This window comes from Enhydra lutris, unplaced genomic scaffold (assembly GCF_002288905.1).
Source record: "Enhydra lutris kenyoni isolate GAN:26980312 unplaced genomic scaffold, ASM228890v2 scaffoldscaffold9, whole genome shotgun sequence".
Lineage (NCBI taxonomy): Eukaryota > Metazoa > Chordata > Mammalia > Carnivora > Mustelidae > Enhydra > Enhydra lutris.
The window spans coordinates 16694795-16721689 of NW_019154093.1; the positions used below are offsets into that span (position 1 = coordinate 16694795).

General features: G+C 40.4%; 1 protein-coding gene across 2 annotated transcripts in view; it reads right to left on the reverse strand.

Annotated features, from left to right (window-relative positions):
* The window catches only part of LOC111143420 (EF-hand calcium binding domain 14), a 35727-nt gene extending 16152 nt beyond the window's left edge, over nucleotides 1-19575 (reverse strand). For both annotated transcript variants that reach the window (XM_022497152.1, XM_022497151.1), the window contains exons 1-4: nucleotides 18456-19575; nucleotides 16757-16905; nucleotides 11291-11436; nucleotides 1530-1628 (exon numbers count right to left, since the gene is read on the reverse strand). In XM_022497152.1, coding sequence (XP_022352860.1) covers nucleotides 1530-1628; nucleotides 11291-11436; nucleotides 16757-16905; nucleotides 18456-18637 — 576 coding nt within the window. In that variant the 5' untranslated portion in view covers nucleotides 18638-19575. The remainder of the gene's footprint in view (nucleotides 1-1529; nucleotides 1629-11290; nucleotides 11437-16756; nucleotides 16906-18455) is intronic.
* Nucleotides 19576-26895: the final 7320 nt, after the last annotated feature.

The window sequence follows — 26895 nt, forward strand, 5'->3', positions numbered from 1 at the left end:
GCACAAACTGGAGGAAGCTCCACAAATGTTTACTGAATTAATTAATATAATAAACCAGTATCATTTTCTAATGCAAGACTGCCATAGTTGCTTCTGTATTAAAGACCGCAGAAGCCTACCTTTTAAACATTTGACCATGGGGAATAATGGCAAGAACTTGCCTCATCACAGTTCTTTCCTTGCCTTCCCCTACTCCCATCATCACCCCGCCGACCCCACTTTTAACTTGTAAGCAGATGACCATCTTGGATAAATAGCAGACTATGAAGACTGAGCACACACAGGTGGAATGACTATAAAGTAGCAAGTTCTGTTTCTGCATGTGGAAACAACTGATATGTTTATAGAGCCTGGCATATAGTCAAATCAAACTTCTATACACTAACTTTGAAAAGTCAAAGATCTTAGATCTGACACCCATTTCTTTTTTAAAGATTTTATTTATTTATTTGACAGACACAGATCACAAGTAGGCAGAGAGGCAGACAGAGAGAGAGAGGGGGAAGCAGGCTCCCTGATGAGAAGAGAGCCCGATACGGGGCTCGATCCCAGGACCCTGAGATCATGACCTGAGCTGAAGGCAGAGGCTTAACCCTCTGAGCCACCCAGGCGCCCTTGACACCCATTTTTTAAGGTCCCCTTAACTCCAGAATCCCTTCTTCCATTTCCTGCTACAGGGGTTAATGCTGTTTGTGTCCCAATTAGGGACACTTCTTTCCTTCCTACCCCCATCCACTCTCCCCATCCAGCTCTCCCGACTGCTGTATACTATTTGTCTGGTTGGTTGCTGCCTCTTGCTCTGTGCCTGAATCCTAGAGATCAAGTAAATGAATGTTCTAAATCATTTTTTCCTAGGCCCTAGAGTTTAGGGTACATCAGAGTGAATTACTTAGAGGATGTGCACCTTTACCTTTATAAAATAATATCTAATGTTTTCCAAAATGCTTTGTACTAGATTATACTCCTAGCAGGACTGTTTTAAAGTTACCTTTGCTCCATATCCTTGCCAACACTTACTATACCCTAAATTGTGAAATTCTGCATTTTCCCCAATTATCAATCTTATGTTTTTAAAAAACTTCTTTGTCAACCATAAAAAAAAAAATAGCCATCTAGAGCAACTCTCTTCTACAGTTGGTCTGCTTTCATGAAGACACTGTGGATGATGAATTGAGAATGCAAGTGATGAGAAGCAAACCCATGTATGTTAACCTCTAGGAGCCCCAGAACAGCAATCTCGGGATTCAGAGAGCCAAATAAAAAGGTGTAAATCCATAAAAAAAAAAAAAAAAAAAAAAAAAAAAAAAAAAAAAAAAAAAAAAAAGACAAAAACAACTAAACTCACCTGTTGCAAATTAAATGCCCAACTAACCAAACCAAAACAGAGAAGTTCTGAACTGTTTAGAACACAGTGATATACTCGATTACTGCCCTCTGGGAATAGCTGATTTCAAATGCCATGCTTTCAAAGAAGATTTGTTAGAAGCTGTAGCAATAAGTTAATCTCAGTGCCCACATGTAGCACTTACCTTCTGAAGGCCCTCTACAGTGCTAGGCAGGCTAATTAAGTCTGCAGCTGATTTAACGTTAGCTTTGAGGTGGTTTACTGCAGAAGTCAACAGGGAAATCTGAAAGGAAGAGAGTAACAATGAAAAGAGAATTTGGAGAATGAATACTTCCTCCACAGACTCAAGGTGCCCTCGGCTTTTAAGCATTTCTGTGATCCAGACATTATACCTTGCCACCTCACAAGAGTGGAGGAACTGTAGTATCTTGGATAGAGCTGAGATCTAGAAGGCAGCAGTAATACCTCTTCTTTCCCTGCCCCCATTTTTAAAAAAAAAAAATAAAGATTTATTTATTTATTTGAGAGAGAGGGAGAGAGAGAGAGATGGGGAGAGAGGGGGAGAGAGAAAAACCCAACCAGATTCCATGCTGTGTGTGGAGCCCAACTCAGGGCTCAATCTCAGGACCCTGAGATGACAACCTGAGTGGAAACCCAGAGTTGGACGCTTAACCAATGTGCTACCCAGGCACACTTTCCCTGCCCAATTTAAACACCAGTGCCAAAGAGGGAAAGGCAAGTATTATTCCTTACCCTACTCCTGGTAGCTACAAGATCCAAGTCTTGTTACCGAAAAGTTGCAGTGATTACAACACGATCCCTCAACAATTGGACAGGGAGAAAGCTAATGATCAAGAACCCCTGAAAGATTTCATTTTGGTAAAAAATAACACCTTGGTTATTTACTGAACTTTTGTTCCTGACCAAGTGGGAACATATATTATAAAGTAAAAGCCCATCATCACAAAATACAGTCTACAGGAACTTGTGCAACACTTTAAACTACTTGGAGATTCAGTTTTGGTTTAACAATGTGATTAATATTTCAAACTCAATAGCTCAACCAAAGTACTACTCTGTACCTAAAGGGGCTCCATAAATACCCACTGACACGCTGACTGATGCAGTACTTGTATTAAAATAGGAATTGAATAATTCTTTGAATTCTTTGAATTGAATTGAATGTGTCTTCCCTTCTGCTATGTAGGGGTAGAATTCTAAATGGCTAGACTTCTCTCTTGAAGGAGGACTGGGGGAACCTGTATAATACATAATTTCAGGCAGCAGAGATCACATCCTAACACCTTTGTAGTGTGGCTCAAAACATTCTTCGAGTCTTAGTTCCAAACTGCTTTCCTGCCCCAAATTCTAGGATGAAGACACAGATCTACTGATGCAATTATATTCTGAATGGCCTCACAGAGTAACCACTGAAGTTTCTGGGCATCTGTTATGTGCCTAACACTGTGGTAGGCAGTAGCAGATGGACAGCAGACAAAGTGAACCTGATCCCTTCTTATTTCCTTCAACCAGTGCTGGGTGTCTCTGTGTTAGGCACTGCCGCAGGCACTGTGCAGACAGTCGCAAACAAGAACGTGAGGTTTTACTCTCAAGGAGCTTACATCCTAGTAGAAGGTGAAAGAAAAATAAAGAGGAAAAGTATCAGATGAGCAAGGAATTTCAACAGGCATCCTGGAGCAAGCGGCAGCATGTTCTCAACCAGGAAGTCCATTGTAAGAAGCCCAGGATCTCAGGCCTCTTTCCCTCTTGCTTTTTAAGAGGGATATATGCAGGAGCTTCAGGCCATTTTTCATTCATTCATGACTGCAACAAATGAGCCCTATTCCATACCAGTGGTGAAAATACAGTGATCTTGTAGTATTTACATTTTAGTGCAAAGAGACAGACAATTTTATGTAAGAAAAACACAGGATGGTGGGGTGCATTAGAAGAAAATTTAAATAAGGTGACTTTAGATTGTCAGACGAGATAAAATTTGAACTGAGATCTTAATAACAAGAAGGACTTAGTCAAAGACTTAATGAGTGCATTTCAGGGCAGAGGGAATTGCTAGGGCAAATGCCCCAGTGCAGGGAAGAGCTTGGCATATTTGAAGAACAGAAAGGAGGCTTGGTGGGAGGAACACATAATGTGAGTAAGAAAGGGAGAGGAGAAGGAAGACACAAAGAGGGGGAGGTAGAAGAGTAGAGGTAGGTAGGTAACATTTTTTTATTTTAGAGATTTTATTTATTTGACAGAGAGAGAGAGGAGAAGCAGGCTCCTTGCTGAGCAGAGAGCCTGATGTGGGGCTCGATCCCAGGACCCTGAGATCATGACTTGAGCCCAAGGCAGAGGCTTTAACCCACTGAGCCACCCAGGTGCCCTGTTAGGTAACATTAAAGAAATAATTAAGTACTAGATGTGAAACTGAATAAAGTTCGAAGAAAAAGATATTTGTGTAGGCCAAAAGGGACAGGCTTCACTGAAGTGGGATTCAAATTAGACTCTGATGGAGAAATAAGACTTTTATATATAAAAATAAAGCAGGTTTCCTTTCTAGGTTAAATAGATGAGTGTGGCATTAGGATATCGGTAGGGAACGACAGCATGAATAGGCCCAAGAATACCTTTTCTTCACGGTCTTTCTCAAAGTGACAATGACTTATTTATTTGTGTGATGACTTGATTAAAGATTCTGTCTTGCACTAGACTGTAGGCTCCATGACATACAGACCATGTCTATTTCAGCATTTTCCATAATATGCCCGGCATACAGACAAGCATCAGTAAGTATTCACTGAATGAACGTATGGCTGAGAAAGAACACTCTGTCTAGGAGGACAGTGAGAAGACTAGTCTAAGCAGAGTAGAGGATAGAGGCCAGGAAGGAGGAGATACACCTAAATAAGAAGTCGACTCATTTTTCTCACCAGTAAAATGGCTGGAACAATAAAAACTGTTTAACAATCATCTCATAGGGATATATGAATGTTTTAAAATATGTCCACAAATTCTCTGATAGTCTTCTCTTCAACAGGTGGAATGTAATCCCTTTCCCTTGAACATGGCCCATTCCCACTGACTCACTTTTAGCCAATAAAGTGGAAGAGAAAATGGGCAACTTTGGAAACTAGTTCGTTAAAAGCACCAGGGCTGCTTCTTTGCTGCTTTTTGGATCACTCACTCATGGAAGCCAGCTGCTGTGTTGTGAGAACACACAAGCAGCCCAGTAGAGAAGCCCACGTTGAGAGGAACTAAGAACTGTGGACAATAGCCATGTGGGTGAAGATCCTCCAGGTGTAGGGAAGCCTTCAGATGATGCAGCCTTGGCCTAGACCTTAAAAGCAACCTTAGAGAGATCTTAGCCAGAACTACTCAACTAAGCAGCTCCCAAATTCCTGACCCACAGAAACTGTGAGGCAATAAATGCTTCTTCTGTTAAGTCATTAAGTTTTGGGATGAAGGTAACATAGAGACAGATGACTAATACAGGCCATGAGGATGAAATGAGATATATAACTAAAGCTCTTAGCACAGTACATAGTACAAACAAAATACCAAATTAGTATTAGTTCTTTAACAGTGAAATTTAATAAGCACTTAAAACATGTCATTCTCCATAAATGTGCTAAAATATTCAGACTAATCTTCAACATTCCAACTCTAGCCATTTAAAAACAAGATGGGTGAGAAACCTCAGCAAACAGAGAGATACTCTCAGCAAACAATAAACCTCTTAAGGGTAGCGATTACATCACGGAGATTGTTTTAATCCACACCTTTAAAAAGATATGCATAATACTGAGGTTTGAAAAGGACTTAAAGGAAATAGGCATTCTTATGTATAGGGTGTCTGCCTTTGACTCAGGTCATCATCCTAGAGTCCTGGGATTGAGTCCCCCATTGGGCTCCTTGCTCAGCAGAGAGTCTGCTGCTCCCTCTGCCCCCCAACTTCTGCTCACTTGCTCTCTTTCTCTCTCTCTGGCAAATAAAAATAAAATAAATAAAAATATCCTTTAATTAAGCAATTTCATTTCTAGAACTCTATCTACACAATCCTTGCTCATGTACACATAGATGTATGCACAACAGAATCTACTGCTTCCCCTATTTGTAATAGTAAACCCTAGAAACCACCCAAATGTCTACTAAGGATGAGGAGATATATTCAGTGAACAAAGGAAGTTGTGGAACAATATACAGGGAATAACTCCATCCATCTGGTCTCTCACACACACATACACACACACTAATGCATAAACTAATTCTTATTAAAAGCTATTAAGATTTTCACAGAAAGGAGGCTAGAAGAATGCAGCCCAGACTAATGGCAGTGGACACCTGTGGGGCCTGGAAATGTGTGTGATGGGGGAACACACTGAGATGTGCATTAAAGGGAAATTTTCTTAAGGAGTTCCTTATGTATTTTATTGTTTAAACCTTATGTAAGAATACACACATATATTACTCATAAAATTTTAAAGACAAAAGATGGAAGAGAAATACACACATAGAAAAAAGACACCATGACTCTGGAAGCATTTAACAGAATTCCTAGGCTGGCCCTTTCTTCCATGCCCTTCACTGGGTCTTCCAAGACTATCTTAATGTGCTTAGTCATAAAGTGCAAGGAAGGAGGCCTTCTCCAGGTATGTTTTACTCAGTGCCCTAAAGTATGTATACAATTGACTCAATACCAACTTGATGGGCAAGAATACAGTAATTCCAAATGCCCTATCAATTGTGTGGTTATCTTTTGGAGACCTAAGGGAACATACTGCTTCCACTGACAACTGGCCAGATCCTAAAAGACACAAACTGTGTTTTGGGTGGAGTGATCTAGGTAGAAACTATTCTCCCAGGAATAGATCCTGAAGCTAATCAGAAGCATCTCAAGAATGGTAATGGCCTCCCAAATGGCCAGTGTGGCTGGAGGCACTACCACTTCACCCAAAAGCAGAGGAGCAGGTGCAAGTCAATGTAAGTAGGACAAGGTAAAGTATTGTTCCACTTCTCCCCATCCCCCAAACACCCCAGGCCTAGGGTATCAGCTGCTTCCCTGAAAGAGTATGCCCTGGAGAGCTGACCATTAACTCTCTAAATACCAAACACCACTTAGGACTTCTTACTCATTTACAAGACCTGAACCCCACATTGGTCACTAAGACTCAGCTACATTCTCAAACTGCAAAGCCGGATTCCATTTTTCAGCATTCCTCTTGTGAGAGGGAAGAAAAGTCAGTATCTGTGGAAAAGTACAGCAAAGCTACATGTGTAACTAGAATGGAGAGACAAGGGGAACTCTCCTTTTACTGCTCTAGTCTCTGATAGATATTCTAGAATGTCAGATCAGATTCAAGCACTACATAATCTATCTCTAAAAGTCACAAAATATAGTTCAAAGAGTCTAAAAAGTTGAATTAAGTAGAAACCATTAAGAAAAAAACCCACATTCCTGCCAAAAGATGAATCATGACTTTTATGCATATTACATGACTTTTCATTAGCAGAATTAAAAATAACTACTGTAGACCATTTGCTTATTAGACCATTTTATACTATAGAGCCTGAAACGCTGCTTTTTTTTTTTTTTTTAACTTTGGGATTAAAATTAAGGATTCTTTATATAGTAAGTAAAAGAGTTACTAAAACAGATAATCATCAATGATGAATGATTATGTGCCCTAATAGGACCTGATATCACAGCCTTCCAACTCGATCTACTGAGCACCTACTGCATCCTTAATATAAAGATGTAAGGCAGAATGAAAAACTGGAAAGAAAACACGCTCCTAGGCCTTACATATTTTAATATTAGTACTGCTACATAGCTGTGCAACCTTGAGCCAACCATTTAACCTCTTTGAGCCTAGTTTTCTTATCTGTAAAATGGAGATACCACCTCCTACTTCATAGGGCTATTGAAGCAAAAAAGGAGATCTCACATGTGGCCTGCACAAAGAAAACATTTAATGAATGGCAGTTATCATCTTAATTGTTCTCATCATTGCCACCATCATGCTTAAAACTCACAAGTTTTAGTATAATTAGAGGCATACACAAATAACTATCATATAAGGTATTAGGACTGAGTGCCAAGAGAAAGAGAACATACAGAAGGGCACTCAAGGTCCTTCTTGATATGGCTCTTTCTGACATATCCTTACTTCTGGCCTCTTTGCACCAAACTTAGCTATGATGTACTACTAAAATTCCCCGAATGCGCTGTTTTTCATTTGTCTTTTCTTCTGGACATGCAGTAAATTCTCGTTATTCACAATAGTTATGCTCTAGAAAGTTGCAGCAAACACTGAATTAGTGAATACTGAACCACTGCTCCTAAGGGAAGTATAGGGTTAGGTTCTTGAGAGCTGTCTGGTCACATTTTTGTCTAACTGGTCAATATAATATATAACCTTGTTTTATAACTGTTTCTATTTAAAGACATCTTATTAAATATACATTGCTGAACTCATGCCTGAAGCTGATCTAACACATGTATTTTCTCTGTGAGACACATCACAGCCTTGGGACGCCTGGGTGGCTCGTTGGTTAAGCCTCTGCCTTCATCCCAGGGTCCTGGGATGGAGCCCTGCTTCGGGCTCCTTGCTCCTTGCTCAGCAGAGAGCCTGCTTCCTGCTGCCTATATGTGTTCCTGTGCTCTCTCTCTGACCAAAGGGGGTCGGGGGAAGACACATCACAGCCTTCTTGCACTTAGGAATACTAGACAGTACTTGAGCACTATGCTAGGGGGACATGTCAAGCAGTGTAGTCACCAAAAAAAACCCCCATGAAGTGTGAAAACACGGCAGTAAATATAGTTCGAAAAGGGTATCTGTTTACAGTATGACAGCTGAAACAAAGCAGAATGTCACCTTGCTTGACATCAACTGGAAATGTCTGTGCTGGGTGACTCAAATATTCTGCCACTGTACACCTGTCGGTGAAGGACTACAAAAGCAGCACAAGTATAGATTTTGGGGTTACAAATTTTAGCAAGTAAGCGAATTCACAAATATGGAATCTGCAAATGAGGATCAACTCTACTCATGTTTTATCTATGACATCCTTCTCTCTTTCTGCAGAATTCCCCTGGCCAACTCTTATGTGCCCTTCAGGACTCAGCTCATGATGTGAGAGAACCCTGCCTGGCCCCAGCCATTCTGGATAGACACATCCTTAAAAGTGTCCATCTAGCACTCATCTGGACCTACTTCTTATTGCCCATAAGGCTGTTTTATAATTGTTTACTTTTCTGTCTCCTCCATTTGGCTATAAGAGCCTTGGGGACAGGAATCATCATTTTTGGTTTTGAATCCAAGGCCTAACTCTATAAAAAGCAGCTCAATAAGCACTGGTTGAATTAACAGTCTTCAAAGAAGGAGGAGGACACTCCCTGTACCGGCTAAGAAAGGCAATGGGTATGAAATCAGAGGTTTCATGAATAAAACAGAAAAGTAAGCAAGATTTTTAACTACTAGTTTAAAAGTTTTCAATATAAAATTTGATTTTAACTTATTTCAAACTAAGGCTTTTTTTTTTTTTCAGTTAGCATTAACTTCAGCTCACACTGGGCTAAGGACAGTTCTTGTTAACTGATGTACTCCATTTTCTTATTAAGCCACTTTGAATTGCTTTTTAAAAAATAATTTGCCAATAAAAGCATCTTAACTGACAGTTACCCTTAGACACAGAAACATAGAAATTAAATACGGATTTTATTTTTATACCTATTCTGATTTAGGACAAATGCCTTTTACTCGAACAGACCATCAGATAATGTGTAACAGTAATTTTAGAAAATCACTCAGAGAGCGAAGAGCTCCCCTTGGACCAACATGAAGCTCACTGCACTACCACCAGCCTCCTGCGCCCATGCCAGCTCTGGCTGGTCTCAGCAGTCACCACCCTCAGCTCTGAAGGTCTAGGAGACTAAAATGGAAAGGGTTTCAGTTCAGTCTCTCCCGGTTTTATATATGAAGCCCTGGGACTGGAGTAAACTTTTCCTGCATACCTGCCTTCCCAGGTAGTTATTGCATTAAAACTAAGAGCCAATCCAAGAACAAAATGATTCTTTTGTTGCTAGATCCCTGGTTAAAGAGAATTCAAAGCCAAAATATGGAGAAAAAAAAAAAGGCCAAAATATGTAGCAAAGATCTGATAAACTGTATGTCCTCTCACACCGAGTACCAATTTCCCCTTTCGATTCTTTCCACAATGCTGATTTACATGAATGAGATGAGAAAGAGTTGACATAGACTTTTCATCTTGAAAGATTTCATCCCTGCCTCAGAAGAGTGATCTCCGTGATGGATTCTCTCAATGGAATCCACGGTTTGCTCCAGTGAGAGATGCTAATGAACTATTTCTCAGTGCTTCACTGTAGTCTATTTTCACTTGATATCATCTCTGACCAAACTGCTAATTTGCTCTGTCAATAAAAGCAAGGCCACAATTTATCCTATTCTTTTTACAAAAGGGAGTGAATATTGGCTTCTCCCTAATTACTGAGAATCCAAAGATAAATGATAACAAGCAAATAGTGGGTGCTACAACCCATCAGTTATTTCACCAGTAATTTAAAAAAGTGAAACAGAACTGAATAGGAAATAAAATATCGCAAGGCATACTAAGAGTAAGTTATCGTTTTCAGAAACTTTTATTTTAGTTACACATATATGTATGTAGGTATGTGTTTATTGGGTAATGACATAAAACATTTCTTTTTGTGAGTTCCAGGAGAATTCTGAAAGCCACTGCTGCAGGCCACTGACCCCTGGCCTTAAGTGCTGACCTGCCACACTCCCCACCCTGCTGCTGAGAGCTGGCTGTAGCTTCGGAAATGTCTGTAAGCGCTTAATTCCAGCACGGCGCTCTCTGCCAGTGGCTGATTCTGAACTTTGGGACTCCCTTCTGAAGAACAGAGTATCTGCTTAGCCCCAACAAAGATGGTATATTTATTTATTTTTTAAAAGACTGACTGATTGATTTGCCAGAGAGAGACAGCGAGAGAGCACAAGCAGGAACCAACTGCAGAAGGAGAGGGAGAAGTAGGCCCCCCGCTGAGCAAGGAGCCCAGTGCCTTAGCGGGGCTCAGTCCCAGGACCCTGGGCTCACGACCTGAGCCGAAGGCAGACACTTAACCGACTGAGCCCTGCAGCGCATCTGTTCCTAAGCACTCCACATGTGTACCATTCCTCCGGTGCTTGACTCTTCTCGCCAGTGTACATCTTTTCTAACTAAACTGCAAAAACTGAGAACGGAGGCTACAGGACCTAGCGACAACTCTAGCACCTGATACACAGGAGATGCTCAATTAATATCCTCTGCATTAGCCCCTTCCCTCTGTCAGAATCCCTCTTTTGGAATCAATGCCTACTGAGATCTGGTCAACTTAGGGACTGAAAACGTTTTTGCTCTAGGCTTCCTTGCCTGGCCAAGGTATTTAACCAACTCTGCTACCTCCTCCTGTGTGAGTCTAGAATAACTATCATTAGCCGCAGATGGCTTACAGGCTTGTTTTACTACAGTGTACACCACTACGCCCAAGCTGCATCTGTGAGTTTGTGAACTCTATTAAACCAAGTGAGCTCTTATTACCCAATACAAACAGACTACCCATTTTTCTTTGAGGTCAGAATGACATTCTATTTGATACCTACACTGCTCCTTAGGAAAAACTGACTCAAGAATTTCCAACTCCCTCCAAACCACTCTACTTGATAAAACCATTCCTTTGCAGAAAGGGTTAACATTTTATATATTTGGTAATGCATTACTATTGTCCATTTTACCTAACCTTAATGTGCTGGGATCACAGTATGTAAAATGTCATCTCAAAAAGTAAAACAATCAGAGGTGAGTGCTGCTCTATATCTACAAATTCATACTAAACAAAACTAAACATTCACAGCTTACACAGAAATAAAATCACACATTTGCTACCTGCTTATTCATTTCTGTGATGTTTATCCAGACTTTGTTCAAGCCCAGCTCCCCAGATTCAATCTTCTCAAGTTGCTTTTGTTCGCTGAGTAGTTCTTCATTAAGTTTGGGAATTTCTTGGAATGAGCTTTTCTGATTAGATTCCACTAAAAGCAAAAATACGAATAATAATAAATAACCACAGAGTACTCTCTTGACTCCAAGATGAAAAGATGATCTTACAGTAGGGAGGAAGACAGATTAATAGAAGTCAATCCTGGTAGGATGACTAATTCCTATCTACCAGCTACACTGTTTTTTAAAATTTATGTAAATGTATATTTTTAATATGAAAGCACCACTTTAACTGGGGCTACTTCACTACTGGGGTACAACTTTTAATTAAAAGTCAGATGGCTAAAAGTGATAACAAAGTATTAGCAGAAACAGCTGGACTCTGTAACTTACTGTGATCCTGAGTAAATTACTCAAATTCTTTGAGCTCAGTTTCCTCATCTGTAATACAGAGATAAAATATACTTTATAGGATTTTTAGAATTAAGTCAAAGAATGGTTGTGAAGTACTAAACAGGGCTGAGCAAGCATACAACAGGTCATAAATAAATACTAAGTATTAACCAGAGCAATTAAGGAGCTTTGTGATTAGTCAAGTGGAGATTTATAAACCTCACTCCATTAATTCTTAAGGTGATGTCAAAAATTATATCCCTAAATGCTTAAATCTAACTTTTTTTTTTCTCTCTCAAACTGGTCAAATGCAAGATGGGTTCTTAACCACCTTTCAAGTGCTGTTATGAGGATTATGATTTTAAATTTTTTCATAAACAGCAAATAGTGTTTTCTTAAATCTTAAATCAACCCAAAAGCCCAAAGTGAAACAGAAGATAAACAAACATGTTAGGTGACGTGTAGGGTGATATTTGGCTTTTCCTTTGGGAAAAAGTATCTCCTGACTGGTTTAGAGATTTGCCAGCCTAAAGGCAGAAGCCTGAAAGAGTGTTTTCTCTTCTGTTTCTAAAGATATTTTTCCTTTTCATGAAAAATAAAATACTGATCATGGCTGATCCTCCAGAATAAAACCCACATCACTTTTTTTTAAAGCCACAGATTGCCTGATTAGTTGTTACATACTTTCTTTAAAACCAAAAAAACCTGGCATACAGGAAAGATATAAAACAATTTACTAAAATTTAAGTGCCATGATTTTTTTTTTTTTTTTTTGGTTCCTCTCTGTAGGGTCAGCATTTGGAATACACCTGGCACATTTTAGGCACTCGTTAAGCATCACTAACTGCATAAATCTGGCCTTTGCTTACCTCCCAACCACTTTTTGCATCACTTTACCTTCCTCTTCAATCTATTTTCTGGTAAAGTGGATTTTCCAGACATACCGACCTCTTTAAGTCTCAGTGACTCTGTACATACTATTCTTTCTGCCTAGATGCCCTTGGCTTCTCCCTTCTCCATTTCTGTTACCTTAGCCTATTTATTTCCTTTTAAGATTCACCACAAATAGCTGGGCTCCCATCTTGGACGCCCACCACCACTTCACCACTGCAAACTCTATCAAGCACTTAACACACTGTGCTGTAACTATTTACTTGTGTGTCTCCTTTACCAGACTAAGAGAGACAGAGAGTTGCTAAAGGACAGGGACCAGGACTTGTTTGTGATGTATTTCCAGGGCCCAGCACAGTGCCAGGTACACAGAAGCACTCTAGTGCTTGTCCAGGGAAATGATTGTAGGGTATGAAATGGAGTTAGTGTTGTCCTATTAAGTTAAACAAAGAAAATTCAATCAAACTCAACAACAAAAAATCCCCACAAAAATCGGGGGCGGGGTGGTGGAGGTATCCCTGCCAGAAACAAGCCCACTCTCTCCAAATTCAGAATTATTAAAAAAGAAAATTAGATATTTTTATTTTTCAAAAACATGCATGAAAGGATTTCTGTATAAGTAAAAGATTTCCCTCAGTGCTTTTACTGTAACATTTGATTTACATCAGTTTGCAGGAGTACATGCATCTTACAGAGTGAGAACATTCTGTTAGTCCAAATTAATACAGCATTTTAATGATTTTCTTCTACATTTTCAGTGAGGTTGTAAAGTAAAACTTTGTCTGCCACAAGTAAAACCATTCATGTCTGCCATTCTCAGGGGTTCAAATGTCCCAAGAGCTGGGGTGAGGGTGGGAGTAGAAGTAGAAGTAGAATGTGGAAGTGTTAGAGGAAATAAGACAAAACATAAATAACCTGGGTTACAGTTATTAACTAACAAACATATGAAGCTGACAAGCCCTGAAAACTCTCTGGATAACTTAGAATTCTATGAGCCAAGAGAGGATCATTTTCATTATATGACTTGGGGCTTTTAAGAAGACAGTAGCCGAGTCAAGGCACTTTGGCTACCTAAATGGGAGGAAGTGTAACAAACAACTTATGATTATAATTTATGTTCTTCCAACTTGGAAAGCAACTCATTTAAATCCAGTACATTAATACTCAAAAGAACTTACCACCTCTTTTCCTGATCTCGAAGATCAGGAAATAGAGATTTTTGCACACACTCTTTAGACAGAAGACATACAATGCTAACAGCAATATTTTACACTTAAACGCCTTCAGTTTGCAATAAACTTTTATGTAATCATTCAACTTGTTACTGAGTCCCTATCATGTGCCCAGCCCTGCACTCAGCACTAGTGCATGCCAACGACCCCGAAGCTCTCAGTCTGGGGGGTGGGAGTGAGGCAAGGAGTCGTTACAGAATAACTACACAGTGGGATGGATGGTATGACAGAGAGATGCCCAAAGTGTTTTGGTGGCATAAATATGTCTTTGGGTTTTATGGATGGGAAAATGTAGGCTCAGAAAGAATAAGGGACTTATCCATACTTTATAGCTAGTAATGAGCAACCCAGGATTCGACAGTCAAACCTTCTGCTCTTAGGACCAGCACTCTCTCTAGTGTACTCCAGCTGTCAGACACTTACACCCTAATGCTCTCCTAACTACAAGACCATTTTTAAGTTCTGTACTAAATGACCAAACTGCGACCCTGGTCGTGTGATTGAAAAGGAAATGGCCTGATTTATTCTTTTCTTCTCTTCTGAATTCTTTCCCTCCACTCTAGCATTCCATTGTTGAGTGACAGGGAGAGATGGTTGAGAACAGAATCTTCCTTAGAATAATTGTGGAGGTTTTCTGAAGTACTTAGTTCTGGAAAGAATAATGAACTAAGTTTCAAGACCAATGAGTACCTTCAGCTTAAGGATCAAGTTGCTCCTTGACCATAAGGAAAAATACCAACTCTATCTGCTTTGCTTCCTATTTCAGACATTTCAGCAATCCTGCCTCCCTTCCTGACAAATGTCTTTGAAAATTTATTGAAATAAAGAACAAGGGCTCTGAATTTCTCAAAAAGGTATGAAAGCCAGACCAGTAGGTGGTCTTCTTTGAATCTGTGACTTCCACTGTCCTCTTGAAAAACAAGAAATAAAAATAAACTTACTGAAATATATCTAAAGTAGAAATATAATTCAAAGAAAGACTATTTAAGCTTAACCAGACTGACCTCATTTACTCAAGATGATGGTTTTCACAAAAAACTCTTGGGCAAGTGGTCCACAATGGTTCAGCCAATGGATTGACTATGCCCCAGGCTCCACCCCCAGAAATTACAAGGCTGGCACTTCTACTGCAGCAAACGAAAGACAACAAAGCAGCTGGACTGACAATTCCAAATCTGCTTCATTCAGCTGGCTAACAAATGTAGTCAGGGTCCCAGGGGACTGTTGCTCAGTGGTAGAATGCAGGTCTCACAGTTCAGGGTACACGTCCTGGCATCTCCTGAATATAGTGTTTCCAGGGATTGGTATTAGCAAATGATCGACAAATATTTGTTGACTAACTGCCAGGTCTATGACCTGTGTGCACTTTAAATATACATTTCTAAAAAAAGAAATTCCCTGAAAAGCTCAGCTAAGGTATAAGTTACATGGGTGTCCTGTAAACACAGCCATAGAGCAGTCAGGGAAAGGAGTCCCTGGATGGTAGAAGTGAGCAATGTTTTGAAATGTATAAAAAAATGATTGCTAATGTGACCAAAACAAGCTCTAGTACAAACCTAGTAGGCCCAATTAGTTACAGAGAGATGAGAGCACAGACAGGGGTCTTTAGCGATTATTCATAGTTAAACACTCTTTCTGAGAACCTCACTTCCAAGTTACCATTGCCACTTACAAAGAAAACACCGGCTTTAAAAAATTTTTGCAATTCTGGTATGGACAATCATTAAAGAAGGAAATTAACTAGAATACAAAATCTCATTCTTTCTTATACTGTACTCTGATTCCACCAGTTGATTAAATATATAGGTCAAGATGATTCTGGCAGAGAATTGTGGTTTACTCAATTCCTTTTCTCGAATCAGAAGAAAACCAAAATTAGTATTTCAACATTTTTTTCCAAGCAACATCAGTAAGAACATCATTAACACAGTAACTAAAGGTGAGCCGCCCCTAGGTCAGGTTCGGAACTTGAATAACTGCAGGCAGCAAGGCGAAGCTGGGGTGAAGGACAGCCTGGAAGTTGTGATCTCCTAAGACTAAGATGGGAAATGAGGACACAACTCTGATTCCAGTTCTGGGGCCAGATTTTGCTATGGCATTGAGAAAGCCTAGTGGTCAGTTTCCCCATGTGCTAATGCTGCTAACCTTAAGGCATCTGTGATTAACTTGAAACTGGTTCTTTAGCTTAGAAAAGCTAAAACCCTGAAACCTCGAACCAAAGATCTGTGTTGCTAAAGGAAGATAGGTCAAATGTGGTTGAAGCTACTATGCAAACACACCTTTCGGATAAAGTACCTTAGATGCGGCAAAATACAACTTTCTAATTTAGAATATATGAAACTCTTCAACATAAAGTCTCTTAAGCTTTAAAACTCATGAGAAAAATATTTATTTGTGATTTGGTACACACTAGACACTCCATAAATGCTAGCTATTATTATTGTCCATTCCATACAGTTTTTCTTGAGAAGGAAATTGTCTGACAAATACTCCCACATGGCCCTACGAGGAGGAAGGAAATAGCCTGATGTTGGTATTGCCACTTCATACTTGAGGAAGTATACCTGGGGAAGTGTAAAGTGGCAACAGGTGGAGGTTTACCAAGGTTCTAGATTCCTTAGCACTTCCTTTCTGCACTTTAGGTGTTGACTGCAATGCCAGTATTTCAGATGCTATCTGTACTGATGGTGCATAAGCACCATTTTTGTTTGTGGGTTTAAAAAGAAGCAAACAAACAACTGTTCCCACATTCAAGCTGATAGCTAAGAAAGAGTATAAGAAGGCTGGAAGGAATATATAATTGTTTCATCAGAATGGGCAAAACTCTTAATTAGGCATGGTTCACTTTGTGTTAACCTGGAAGCAAGATAACATTCTGAAAAAGGCAACCACTTACTTGTTCTAAATTTTTCCTTGAGGGCATCCAGATCCTCCTTCAGGGCAACTTGCATCCACACCAAGCCAACGCAGGCCACAACACAGGCGGCAAGGATGACAAAAGCACAGAGGGGATAACAGATCTTGCAGCATCGTAAATAGTCTCCCCTGATCATAAGAACAAATTCAACCAGGAGTACAAGAGTGATTATGAGTACAGCTGTATTAGAAATAGCATACATGTTTCACCATATGGCTATTTACCAGGGAACACTGGGTACCACATTCTTAAATCTGAACAGCAGGTTGAAAGTGACTAAATAAGATGACCTATGAAGAGTTCATCTTTTGGATATAAAGGTTTCAAACTTCACACGACACAGAAAGAGATCCTGTGGGCACTGCAGCCCACAACCGTCATCACGGATTTCCCCCCAAGTTCAGGACAAAGTTCAGGTTAGGGAAGTGTCACTTTCCCAACAAGTTCAGGTTAGGGAAGTGTCAAGATCAGAGCATCTCTGCAATAAATCATAGCACCGTAATTTACCTATTTCTTGATTTCTTTCTTTCTTTCTTTCTTTCTTTTTTTTTCTATTTCTTGATTTCTAACATGTATCCTCTCCAGGGGAGCCTGTTTCAAATTACTGAAACTTCATAAACTTTTGAGCAAGTTTTACTGCAAATGCATGAAAGAAATCGGCACTGCAGGTTTAAGTGGACACCTGGTGTACTCTAGCTTATTGGCCTAGAAGGCAGGAAACACGGAAAGGTGTTAGATTTCACACCAAACTTCAAACAGCACTCAAACTCAACAGGGCAGTAAACAGTAAAGAGTAAACAAACTCAACAAGGCAACTATTCCAGTGGATATGTTCCATTTCACCAGACCTTCATATCCCAAATCTAACATCGCCCTTAACTACTTAATCTGACAAAGCTCATTAGAAACCAAACTCTTCCTTTAACAAAATAAAAGGACAAAGACATTCTAAACAAAAAAACTTCAAAGGATTTAATCTCTTTCGGCACCCCAACCTTCTGTCTAGCCCTTGCTTCCTCATCCTCAGGCTAATGTTCTTTCCTTTCAGTGTGCTCCCTGAGAGGGTCCAAGGACACCTTCAAGGTTCCCTTCAGCCTTTTCCCACCCTGGGACCCAATTCCCAATGTCCTCAAAGCTCACTACTGGATTTGCTAGCTAGGGGGCTGCACCATCTAAAAGTGGTTTGGGAGGAAGTTGCCTCTTCTTTTTGTTTCCTACTCTCCACATATTCTCGAGGCTCATACTTTGTAAGTTCCTCACCATTTCACCTCACTTTCAAGATCTGGACTCATCAAGAGTGCAAAGAATAATCTTAAGTCTTAAAGTTCCTGTCTCTACTACACGTTTTAAAAAGTTCTAGTCCCCAAAGCTTCTTTGCTCCCGGGTACCTATTCTTAGCTTTCCTGCCACTCCCAGCTTGCTCTCTCTGGGCTCTTGGCACATTCCCCAAGTCAATATTGCTACCCTGGATTCAGAGTTCTTCATACACTTAAAAACAGATCTCTAACTTATCCTTCATTCAGAACCTGAGCTCATCACCTTAACATCTTCCTGTTTGCCGCCCAAGGTCTACACCCTTTTTCTTTTCTAAGAACACCCTTCTTCCTTTCAATTTTCCCCACTGGTAGTATAAGGTAATGCCTTTTCCCCACCCACCCCTCACCAGTGCATCACTCACTTGACAAAGCGAGAGCGATTTCCAACTAAGCCGAATTCCTCTTCCTCTTCGGAGCTGGATTCAGAGTCTGAGTCAGGAGGCTCAGTGCGAAGGAGGCGGTGGCCTGAGCCTTTCTTGGGCTTCTTTCTCCGACTGTCCCCAGCCAAGCCGATCAATGCATTGAGCTCTTTGCGCTTCTTCATCTTTTTGTGTGGGGTGAGTGGTGCACCCACTCCTGAGCTGCCAGGATCGTACCCGACGCCCAATTCTCTCGCTGCCTTGGAGCTGCCTTCCAGGGTGGGGAATCTGGGCTAGAGCCCTGGGTCACTCCCACCAAGGGGTGGGACTGACCAGATCCGCTGGGGGCTAGCGCCTGGAGTCCAGAGGAAAGTGATACTCAGATGGGTGGGGGAGGTCACATAGAGATGGCCAAGGAGCTGGTGATAAAAATGGGTAAGGCTCTGGGCATGGAGTCTCAGATAAGCGGGTGGCAAGGGACGCAATCTTTATCTCCGAATAGGTAGGTTATATTTCTAAGTGTGTTCCGGGAGCTGGGGAAGGACACGCAGATGGGTGTTTTGGCCTTCCGGGGCAGGACTTCCAGCAGAGAGCGAAAAGAAACTTGTTCTTGATGGGAGAAGAAGGGGAGGTGCAGAGCTGAACAGTGAGAACGCGCTACTCGCTCCCTAGCTAGAGAGGTGGCAGCAGAAGAGGGCTCGAAGCCGCTACAACCCGACACAGCTTGGGCGCCAAAGAAATGGACCGGGTCTCGGGGTGATCACCGTTCTCCGGCCTCGGCCTTGAGTTTGAAGGGGCCCGAGACTGAGGAAGGCCTAGAACACGGCTCGGAGGGCTCAGCTTGCCAACGGCCAGTCCCGCACCTGGGAGACCCCAGCCCTGCTGGCTGGGCCGGGAGGGTAGAGCGGTGCGGAGGTGCGACGGCGGCTCAGCCCACCTGAAGTGCTCCCGCCGAGTTTGAGGTGTTCTGGCGACTCTGGGCAACTCACACGCGCCGCCTCCACTCCAGCCGCGACTCCGGCCCCCACTCCGGCTGTAGCCGCAGCTGCTCCCAACTTGCTGGTGGTGGTGGTGGCGGCGGCGGCCGCGGGCTCCAAACCCGGGCCATCGCTCCAGCCCTAGCTCACTTCCCCTTTGGCAGCAGCCGCCGGCACCGCCTGCCAGTAAGCCGCGCTTCCATTGGCCCTCCGCCGGTGACGTCACACCATGGGGCGCTAGAATTGGTGGGAGGCGGGGCGTTAAAGGGCCGTGGCTCCGGCGAGGGCTGGGTCCCGCCTACCGGTTGAGGAGGCCCCGCCCCCAGGAAGGCTGCCTGGGCCTTGCCGCTCACCTGTCCGGGGGCTGGAATCTTTTACCAGGAGCAGCAATACCTGCTCCTGGCAAAACACTCAGCTGCTTGACCTGCTTGAAAAGTTCAGAAGCCGCCAGACCCCTAGTTGTGATCTGGGCTGACCCAGTCCAGAGGCTCCGCCCTTCTGACTCACTTGCTGTTTGTGAAAAATTTAGGCGTGTTACAGATTAATGACCTAGTTGAACACACTCATTCCATAAATATTTATTGAGAGCTTACTACTTGTCAGGGGCAGCTCTGGCACTGGGGACACAGCAATGAACTAAATAACCACATGCCTTCCTGTGTAGGATTGCCAGGTTTAAAAACACACACACACACACACACACACACACACACACACGACACCAGGAAAACTTGAATTTCAGATCAACAACGAATTTTTTTTTCAAAGTGTAAGTATATTCTATGCAACATCTGGGACATCTTCATAATGAAAAGTTAATTCTTTTTTCATTTTTTAAAAATTTCTAAAAGATTTTTATTTATTTGACAGAGAGAGACACAGTGAGAGGGGGAACACAAGCAGGGGGATTGGGAGAGGGAGAAGCAGGCTTCCTGCAAGGAGCAGGGAGCCTGATGCGGGGCACCGTCCCAGGACCCTGGGATCATGACCTGAGCTGAAGGCAGACACTTAACGACTGAGCCACCCAGGCGCCCCAAAAGCTAATTCTTTTTTAAAACTAAAATTCAAATTTAACTGGGTGTCCCATATTTTATCTGTCAACCCCATTTCTGCAGCTTATACTTTAGTGGGAGGAGAGCAACAATAGGCAAATACATTAAATGTCAGGAGGTGATGAATGCTATGAGGAAAATTGAAATATGATAAGGGGATAGGGAGTGGCTCATGATAAGGCGAAATTTGGTCAGATACCAGGAGGAAAGGAGGGAGGCAGTTGTGCGATGGCCTTGAGGAAGAAGAGACCTGGAAGATCTGGTGTGGCCGGACCCGAAGAACAAAGAGGAGAGAGGTAGGAAATGAGAAAAGCATCAAGGGCCAGATCTTGTAGGACTTTATGGATCATAGATCATAGGCCAAGACTTTGGGAAACCATTGGTGCTTAAAGCTATGTCAAAATTTCAGAAATAACAGAAGTAAAACCAATGGATCATAGAAGCAGTAATTAGTAAAAGTGTACTGTGCACACACCAAAAAGCCAGTTTGCAAACTAGAAGCACTCAAACCAAAACTTAGAATTAGGCTCAGGAGTGTATCATTACAGAGAAGCTTATATAGTGATAAAATAGTGGCTGTTTATTCTTCACAGTGGTTAATTATAAATATTAGAATTTTCTTTTTTTAAATATATTTAATTTAATTTATTTATTTATTTGACAGATTTATTTATTTGACAGACAGAGATCACAGGTAGGCAGAGAGAGGCAGCCAGAGAGAGAGGAAGGGAAGCAGGCTCCCTGCTGAGCAGAGAGCCCGATGCGGGGCTGGATCCCAGGACCCTGAGATCATGACCTGAGCCGAAGGCGGAGGCTTAAACCACTGAGCCACCCAGGTGCCCCATAAATATTAGAATTTTCTTAAGTGATAGGGAATTGGCCAGTGGTTACCTCTACCAACCTTGAGAAACAGTTTTAGTTTTGCTTATGGTTTTCAGAGGCACAAGCAAGAAATAACCCAGATCAAGTTAGCCTTGCTAACTTAAGGCTAAATGAAGCTTTGTTTGAATGATTAGGCTGATTTTGTCTGCCCAGGGAATTTTCAAGGCTGGTCTCCATTTTTTTTTTTTTATTTGAATAATCTGCCTCCCTTGGTCATTGTCTCAGCACCCTGAGAGTATGACCAACCAGTACAGCATTATTCTCAATTACCACCTCTGATATAGTCAGGCTGAAGAATCACACATTCTGTGTTTCCTCTAGTTGAGTTATCAGGCTAGAGGGCCACATAGTTCCCATCTTCATCATTTATGTGCTTATTGCTGGTTTCATCCATTTGTCTGATCCTGATGGTTACCATTTGGCATATGCGTGGCTGCTGACAGGCATTTAAAACCCTCTGGAGTTTACAACACACTAGGGAGGTTAATATGATGACTGTAAGGAAAACAACAACCAAGGACTGAGAAATTTCCCAGAACAGAGATTCCCAGGACCGAAGATTTAACCAACTAAATAACTCAAATGGGTTATAATCTGATCCATGTTTTAATTAAGCCAATCTACCTTTTTTTGAATAATGTGTAATTGGGTTTCGATTTTTTCTGAGTTATTTATTTACATAGGCACAATGCGACATATTAGTAAACACATACCCTCATGATTAGTTAGGAAGTTGAACTTGAGGATGTTGTATTTCAGAAGGTGATGTTGCAGGTGAGTAATTTAATGAGAGAGATTTCTATGGAAACAAAAGGAAAACAAAGGTTAATAGCTCAAGCAAATTATAAGTACTGTTTCTGAGTTTGGAGAGCAGCCAGTTGAGAAAATTTCTAGATGTCAGGTTTGGAACATCTTCAGGTGGAATGAGGGCAAGCATGGCGATCAGACAGATTTTTGTGGTTTGCAGTATGAATGTCTCTGCGATTTTTCTGAGTGGCTACATAGCAACAGGCACAAAGTCTGTCCACTCATGAGCTGTTGCGGTGATCTGTCTGAAGTTTATATCAAGTCGTCCTGCTTTAGTTGGCATGGCTTTGGGAAAAGAACAGCTTTTGTTTCATAGTGATTCAAAAAGAGTCAAAAAGAGTAGGAGAAAATTGAAAATGTTAGTTTGGAGAGTTCTGGTCAAATATTGAAGGAAACCGGAAGAATTCAGGATCTAGACGCATAATCAAACTTATGCGTCTGCCTTCAGCTCAGGGTCCACTGATGGAGCCCTGCATCCAACCTCCGTGCTCAGTGGGGAGTTTGCTTCTTCCTCTCCCTCTCCTTCTGCCCCTCCCCTCAGCTCCTGTTCTCTCTCTCTCTCTCAGATAAATAAATAACATCTTAAAAAACAAAACAAAACAAGTTCAACAAGAATAGTGATTGACCATATAGGCTCTTTTAAATCTGTTTTGCTAGGGGTGCCTAGGTGGCCCAGTCATTAAGCGGCTTACCCTGGCTCAGGTCATGATCCCAGGGTCCTGGGATCTAGCCCCTCTTAGGGCTCCCTGCTCAGTGGGAAGCCTGCTTCTCCTTCTCCCCTTCCCCCTGCTTGTTTTCCCCCTCTTTCTGTTAAACAAATAAATAAAATCTTTAAAAAAGATAAAATAAATAAATCTGCTTTGCTAGAAATTGTCACAAGGACTATCAGAGTGGACTTTATAAAGCCTCTGGAAGCTAGGAAGCCAAGTCAAGGAAGTGTCCAGTTGTGTCCTATTACAAGGAGGATAGAATCTTATTGACCTTATGCAAATATATATTTTTCATAAAAATAAGAATATCTAATAAGAGTTTCTGAATCCTGGAGGGATCAGGTAGGAAGAAAAATGTTTTAATCTTTGTCACAAAGACATTTTACCAAATTGCTGTAAGTGATAGACAGCATTAAAAGAAGGAGAAAAGGGGGTCCTTTAATCTGGAAAATGAAACACTATAGAACTAGCACTGTTTTAAATGATATCATAAAAATTATAATCATCTCATCAGTTCATTCAGTATTGTGTAAATAATCTTTATTTTGCTTCATCTTGAGTTGGCAGATTGATTCTTTATGAAACAACCAGTTTTCCACTGGAGCTTTAGAAATTCTTACCTTACGTTGTGTTATGATCTTAAAGATGTCAGAAACCTGAATTTTAGAATACTTGTCAGGGTCTTTTCCATAAATCTCTTTGAAGATCAAGCATTTTTGCAGGAATACTTTTGCAAAATCATTGGAGTAAAGTAGTAGCCATCTGTAAGTGAAAAAAGACCTTAGAAGATCTGGTGAGAGTTCACATACACATACAAAGAGAGTGATGAAATTGACAACTAAATTTGTTTATTTTTGTGACATACATTTTAAAATCATGACTGATAACATTATACCAGAACACTCTAGATTTCATACCATCTCTGGAATACTTGTGTTAACATATATAAGTAGAAGCTAAAGAAAGTTTAACATTACTTATTTGACAATGCTTCCCACGTAGTTTAACACCTGAAATGACCCTAAATAAATTAACCTTTCTCTTATTACCTTTTTAAGAATTTCATTTGGGGAAGTTTGTTAAAAATGTCAAAAGACTTAAAGCATTTGATAAAATAAAATCATAGATCTCTGTGAGACAATACTTAGTTATCTATTAAACCAAAGTGACAATTAAAAGATTAAAAAAGCAAATACAGAAAGTTACACAGTTTAAAAAAAATAAATAAAAACCTTAGCTCTTTTAATAAAGAAGACTTGGGTTTTTTGTTTTTTATTTTTTAATAATCAAAGAGTTGATAAAGACAAAGCACAGAATCTTTTCTAGGCAGATTATATTAAAGGTAAAGAAAAACCTTTGTTAATAATTTTTTATTAAGAGCAGATTAATAATTTAAGAAAACTTTGTCCTTTTTATTTATTTTATTTTAAAAAAGATTTTTATTTATTTATATAACAAAGCTAGAGAAAGAGCACAAGTAGAACAGCAGTCAGAGGGAGAGAGAGAAGGAGGCTCTCTGCTTAGCAGGGAGCCTGACATGGATCTTGATCCCAGGACCTTGGAATCATGACCCAAACCAAAGACATGCTTAACTGGCTGAGCCACACAGGCATCCCAAAAACTTTGTCCTTTAAACAGAGAGAAAACTAAATTCTAATTTTGTATTAGTGTACTTTTGATATTAAACCTCTCCTTTTTGGGGAACATAAATAAATCCATTTCAATCTTAATCAGTTTGACTGAAATTCTCAAGATTGCTTTTCCAAAACCTTATACAACTTTCTGTATCCATTCAGGTTTTGTCTTACTTTTTCCTTTCTTAATCAGGGATAATGGTTTTACTTTAGGACAAAATTACTTTCTTTTTTTCTCTTAAGAGAACAACCAAAATCCGAACCAAAAAACTCCCCATGTTCTTCTTTCCTTCCCCTACCCAAAAACACCTTCTACTTTCCTTACCTGCTTTCCATAGCCAGTTGTGTTTTTTTAACCCTTAATATTTCTAGCAGTTTTCATTACATATATTAGTTAAAATTCTTAACTCTTAGAATCCTTAATTCCTAGTGAAAACTAAAAAGTCAATCATTGTTGGACTAGCGAATTTATAAGCACATTTCATAAATTTCTAGAAGTATATTTTTCCTCATGATAAATTTTTAAATGTGGCACAAAACATGGTTAATAAATACCTTTTGCCTCTCTGTGAAAAATTAAAAAGTCAGAAGTAGATAAACTTATGTTTAGCATTTAATGTTTATTTGGAGATGATTTATATATTCAATTGAATATCCATTATTTAGCTTAATTTTGTATAACGTTTTAGTTATATTTAGTTGAATTACTTGCTTTTAACAATTATGCTTGGATTAGACATTAACTGATCATCCTGTTATTTTTCTTGTTGACAAATTTTGAGGACAGGCCTGCTTTTATTAAACCAACAAATTTAAACTAGCTTTTATTTATCAAAGATTATCTCAAATCACATGAACTTGAAAAACATTTGGATTTGTTTCTATATTTCTGAGAGCATATTTGATTTGTCTAAATGCTTAGTTTTCTTTTAAAAAAATCTTGCTCAGTATGTGTCCTTCAGTCTTTTATTTTATTTTATTTTTTTAAAGGTTTTATTTATTTACTTGACAGAGAGAGAGAGAGAGAGAGCAAAAGAGCACAAGCAGGGGGAGCTACAGAGGGAGAGGGAGAATCAGACTCCCTGCTGAGGGAAAGGCAGAACCAGGCTCCCTGAGGAGCAGAGAGCCCAATGCGGGGCTTAATCCCTGGACCCTGGGATCATGACCAGAGCTGAAGGTCAGACGCTTAACTGACTGAACCACAAAGGCATCCCTAAATGCTTAATCTTCTTTAAGCCAATTAAATAGAGCTCTCTACAAATTAATTTTTACAGATTAGTACAAATTTTTTTTACAAAATTTATTATGTATAATACAAATGTATTTTGTGCAATACAAATTTTTTTCACAAAATAAATTTTACAAGTTAATACAAATTAATATCACATACATATGTGGACATACATGAATACACAGACTGACACAAACAGAGACCTTAACACTTTTGTTTTAAATAGTTTAGCCATGTGTCATGTACAAAACTCAAAAGAACAGTTGGATCCAAACTGTGTTTCTGGCAGATAGACTAAATTAAGGCTATCTGCTCAGATGACCAAAGAATTTTTACTTAAGAGTTTTTATTTGCATGCTATAAGAATCCTTTAAGAGCTGTTTTTGGAGTCTTTGCCTTTTAGAAGCTTCTACATTATCAATTAAAGAATGCATCCTACTGTCACTGAGAGGTTTGGAATCACCTCTTTTAATGGTACCCCTGAAAGCTGGACTTACCTAAGTGAAAGTTTTCACAACGATTCCAAAAGTTCGCCCATTTTTTTAAAAAAAGATTTTATTTATTTATTTGACAGAGAGAGATCACAAGTAGACAGAGAGGCAGGCAGAGAGAGAGAGAGAGAGAGGGAAGCAGGCTCCCCGCTGAGCAGAGAGCCCGATGCGGGACTCGATCCCAGGACCCTGAGATCATGACCTGAGCTGAAGGCAGCGGCTTAACCCACTGAGCCACCCAGGCGCCCCTCGCCCATTTTTTTTGAAACGGCACAAGATCATGGTCCATAGATCAGGTGGAAATCGTCTTTGCTTTAGATTCTCTAAGACATCCTAACTCCAAGGCTCCATTTTTTCCAACAGTTCTTCCAAAACACGAGGAATCATGTATTCCGCCCCCTCCAACTTTTGAACACAATAGGGTCACTTACCTAGAAGCTTCAACAAAATGCCAGCATGTACAATAAAGTTGGAGAGCCCAAAACACAGACGGTGGGGCTTGGATCCAAGACAGACTCCCCGACAAGCTCCAGGGTGGGTGAGAAAGCACTGAGCTCAGGGGGCTCTGTGGGTACCTGTTGTTTCACCAGCTTTGAAAGTGTTTGAGGTCTTCTTTGGGACCCACTTCAGATGACCTGAAATGTCAGAAGTTCAGGAAT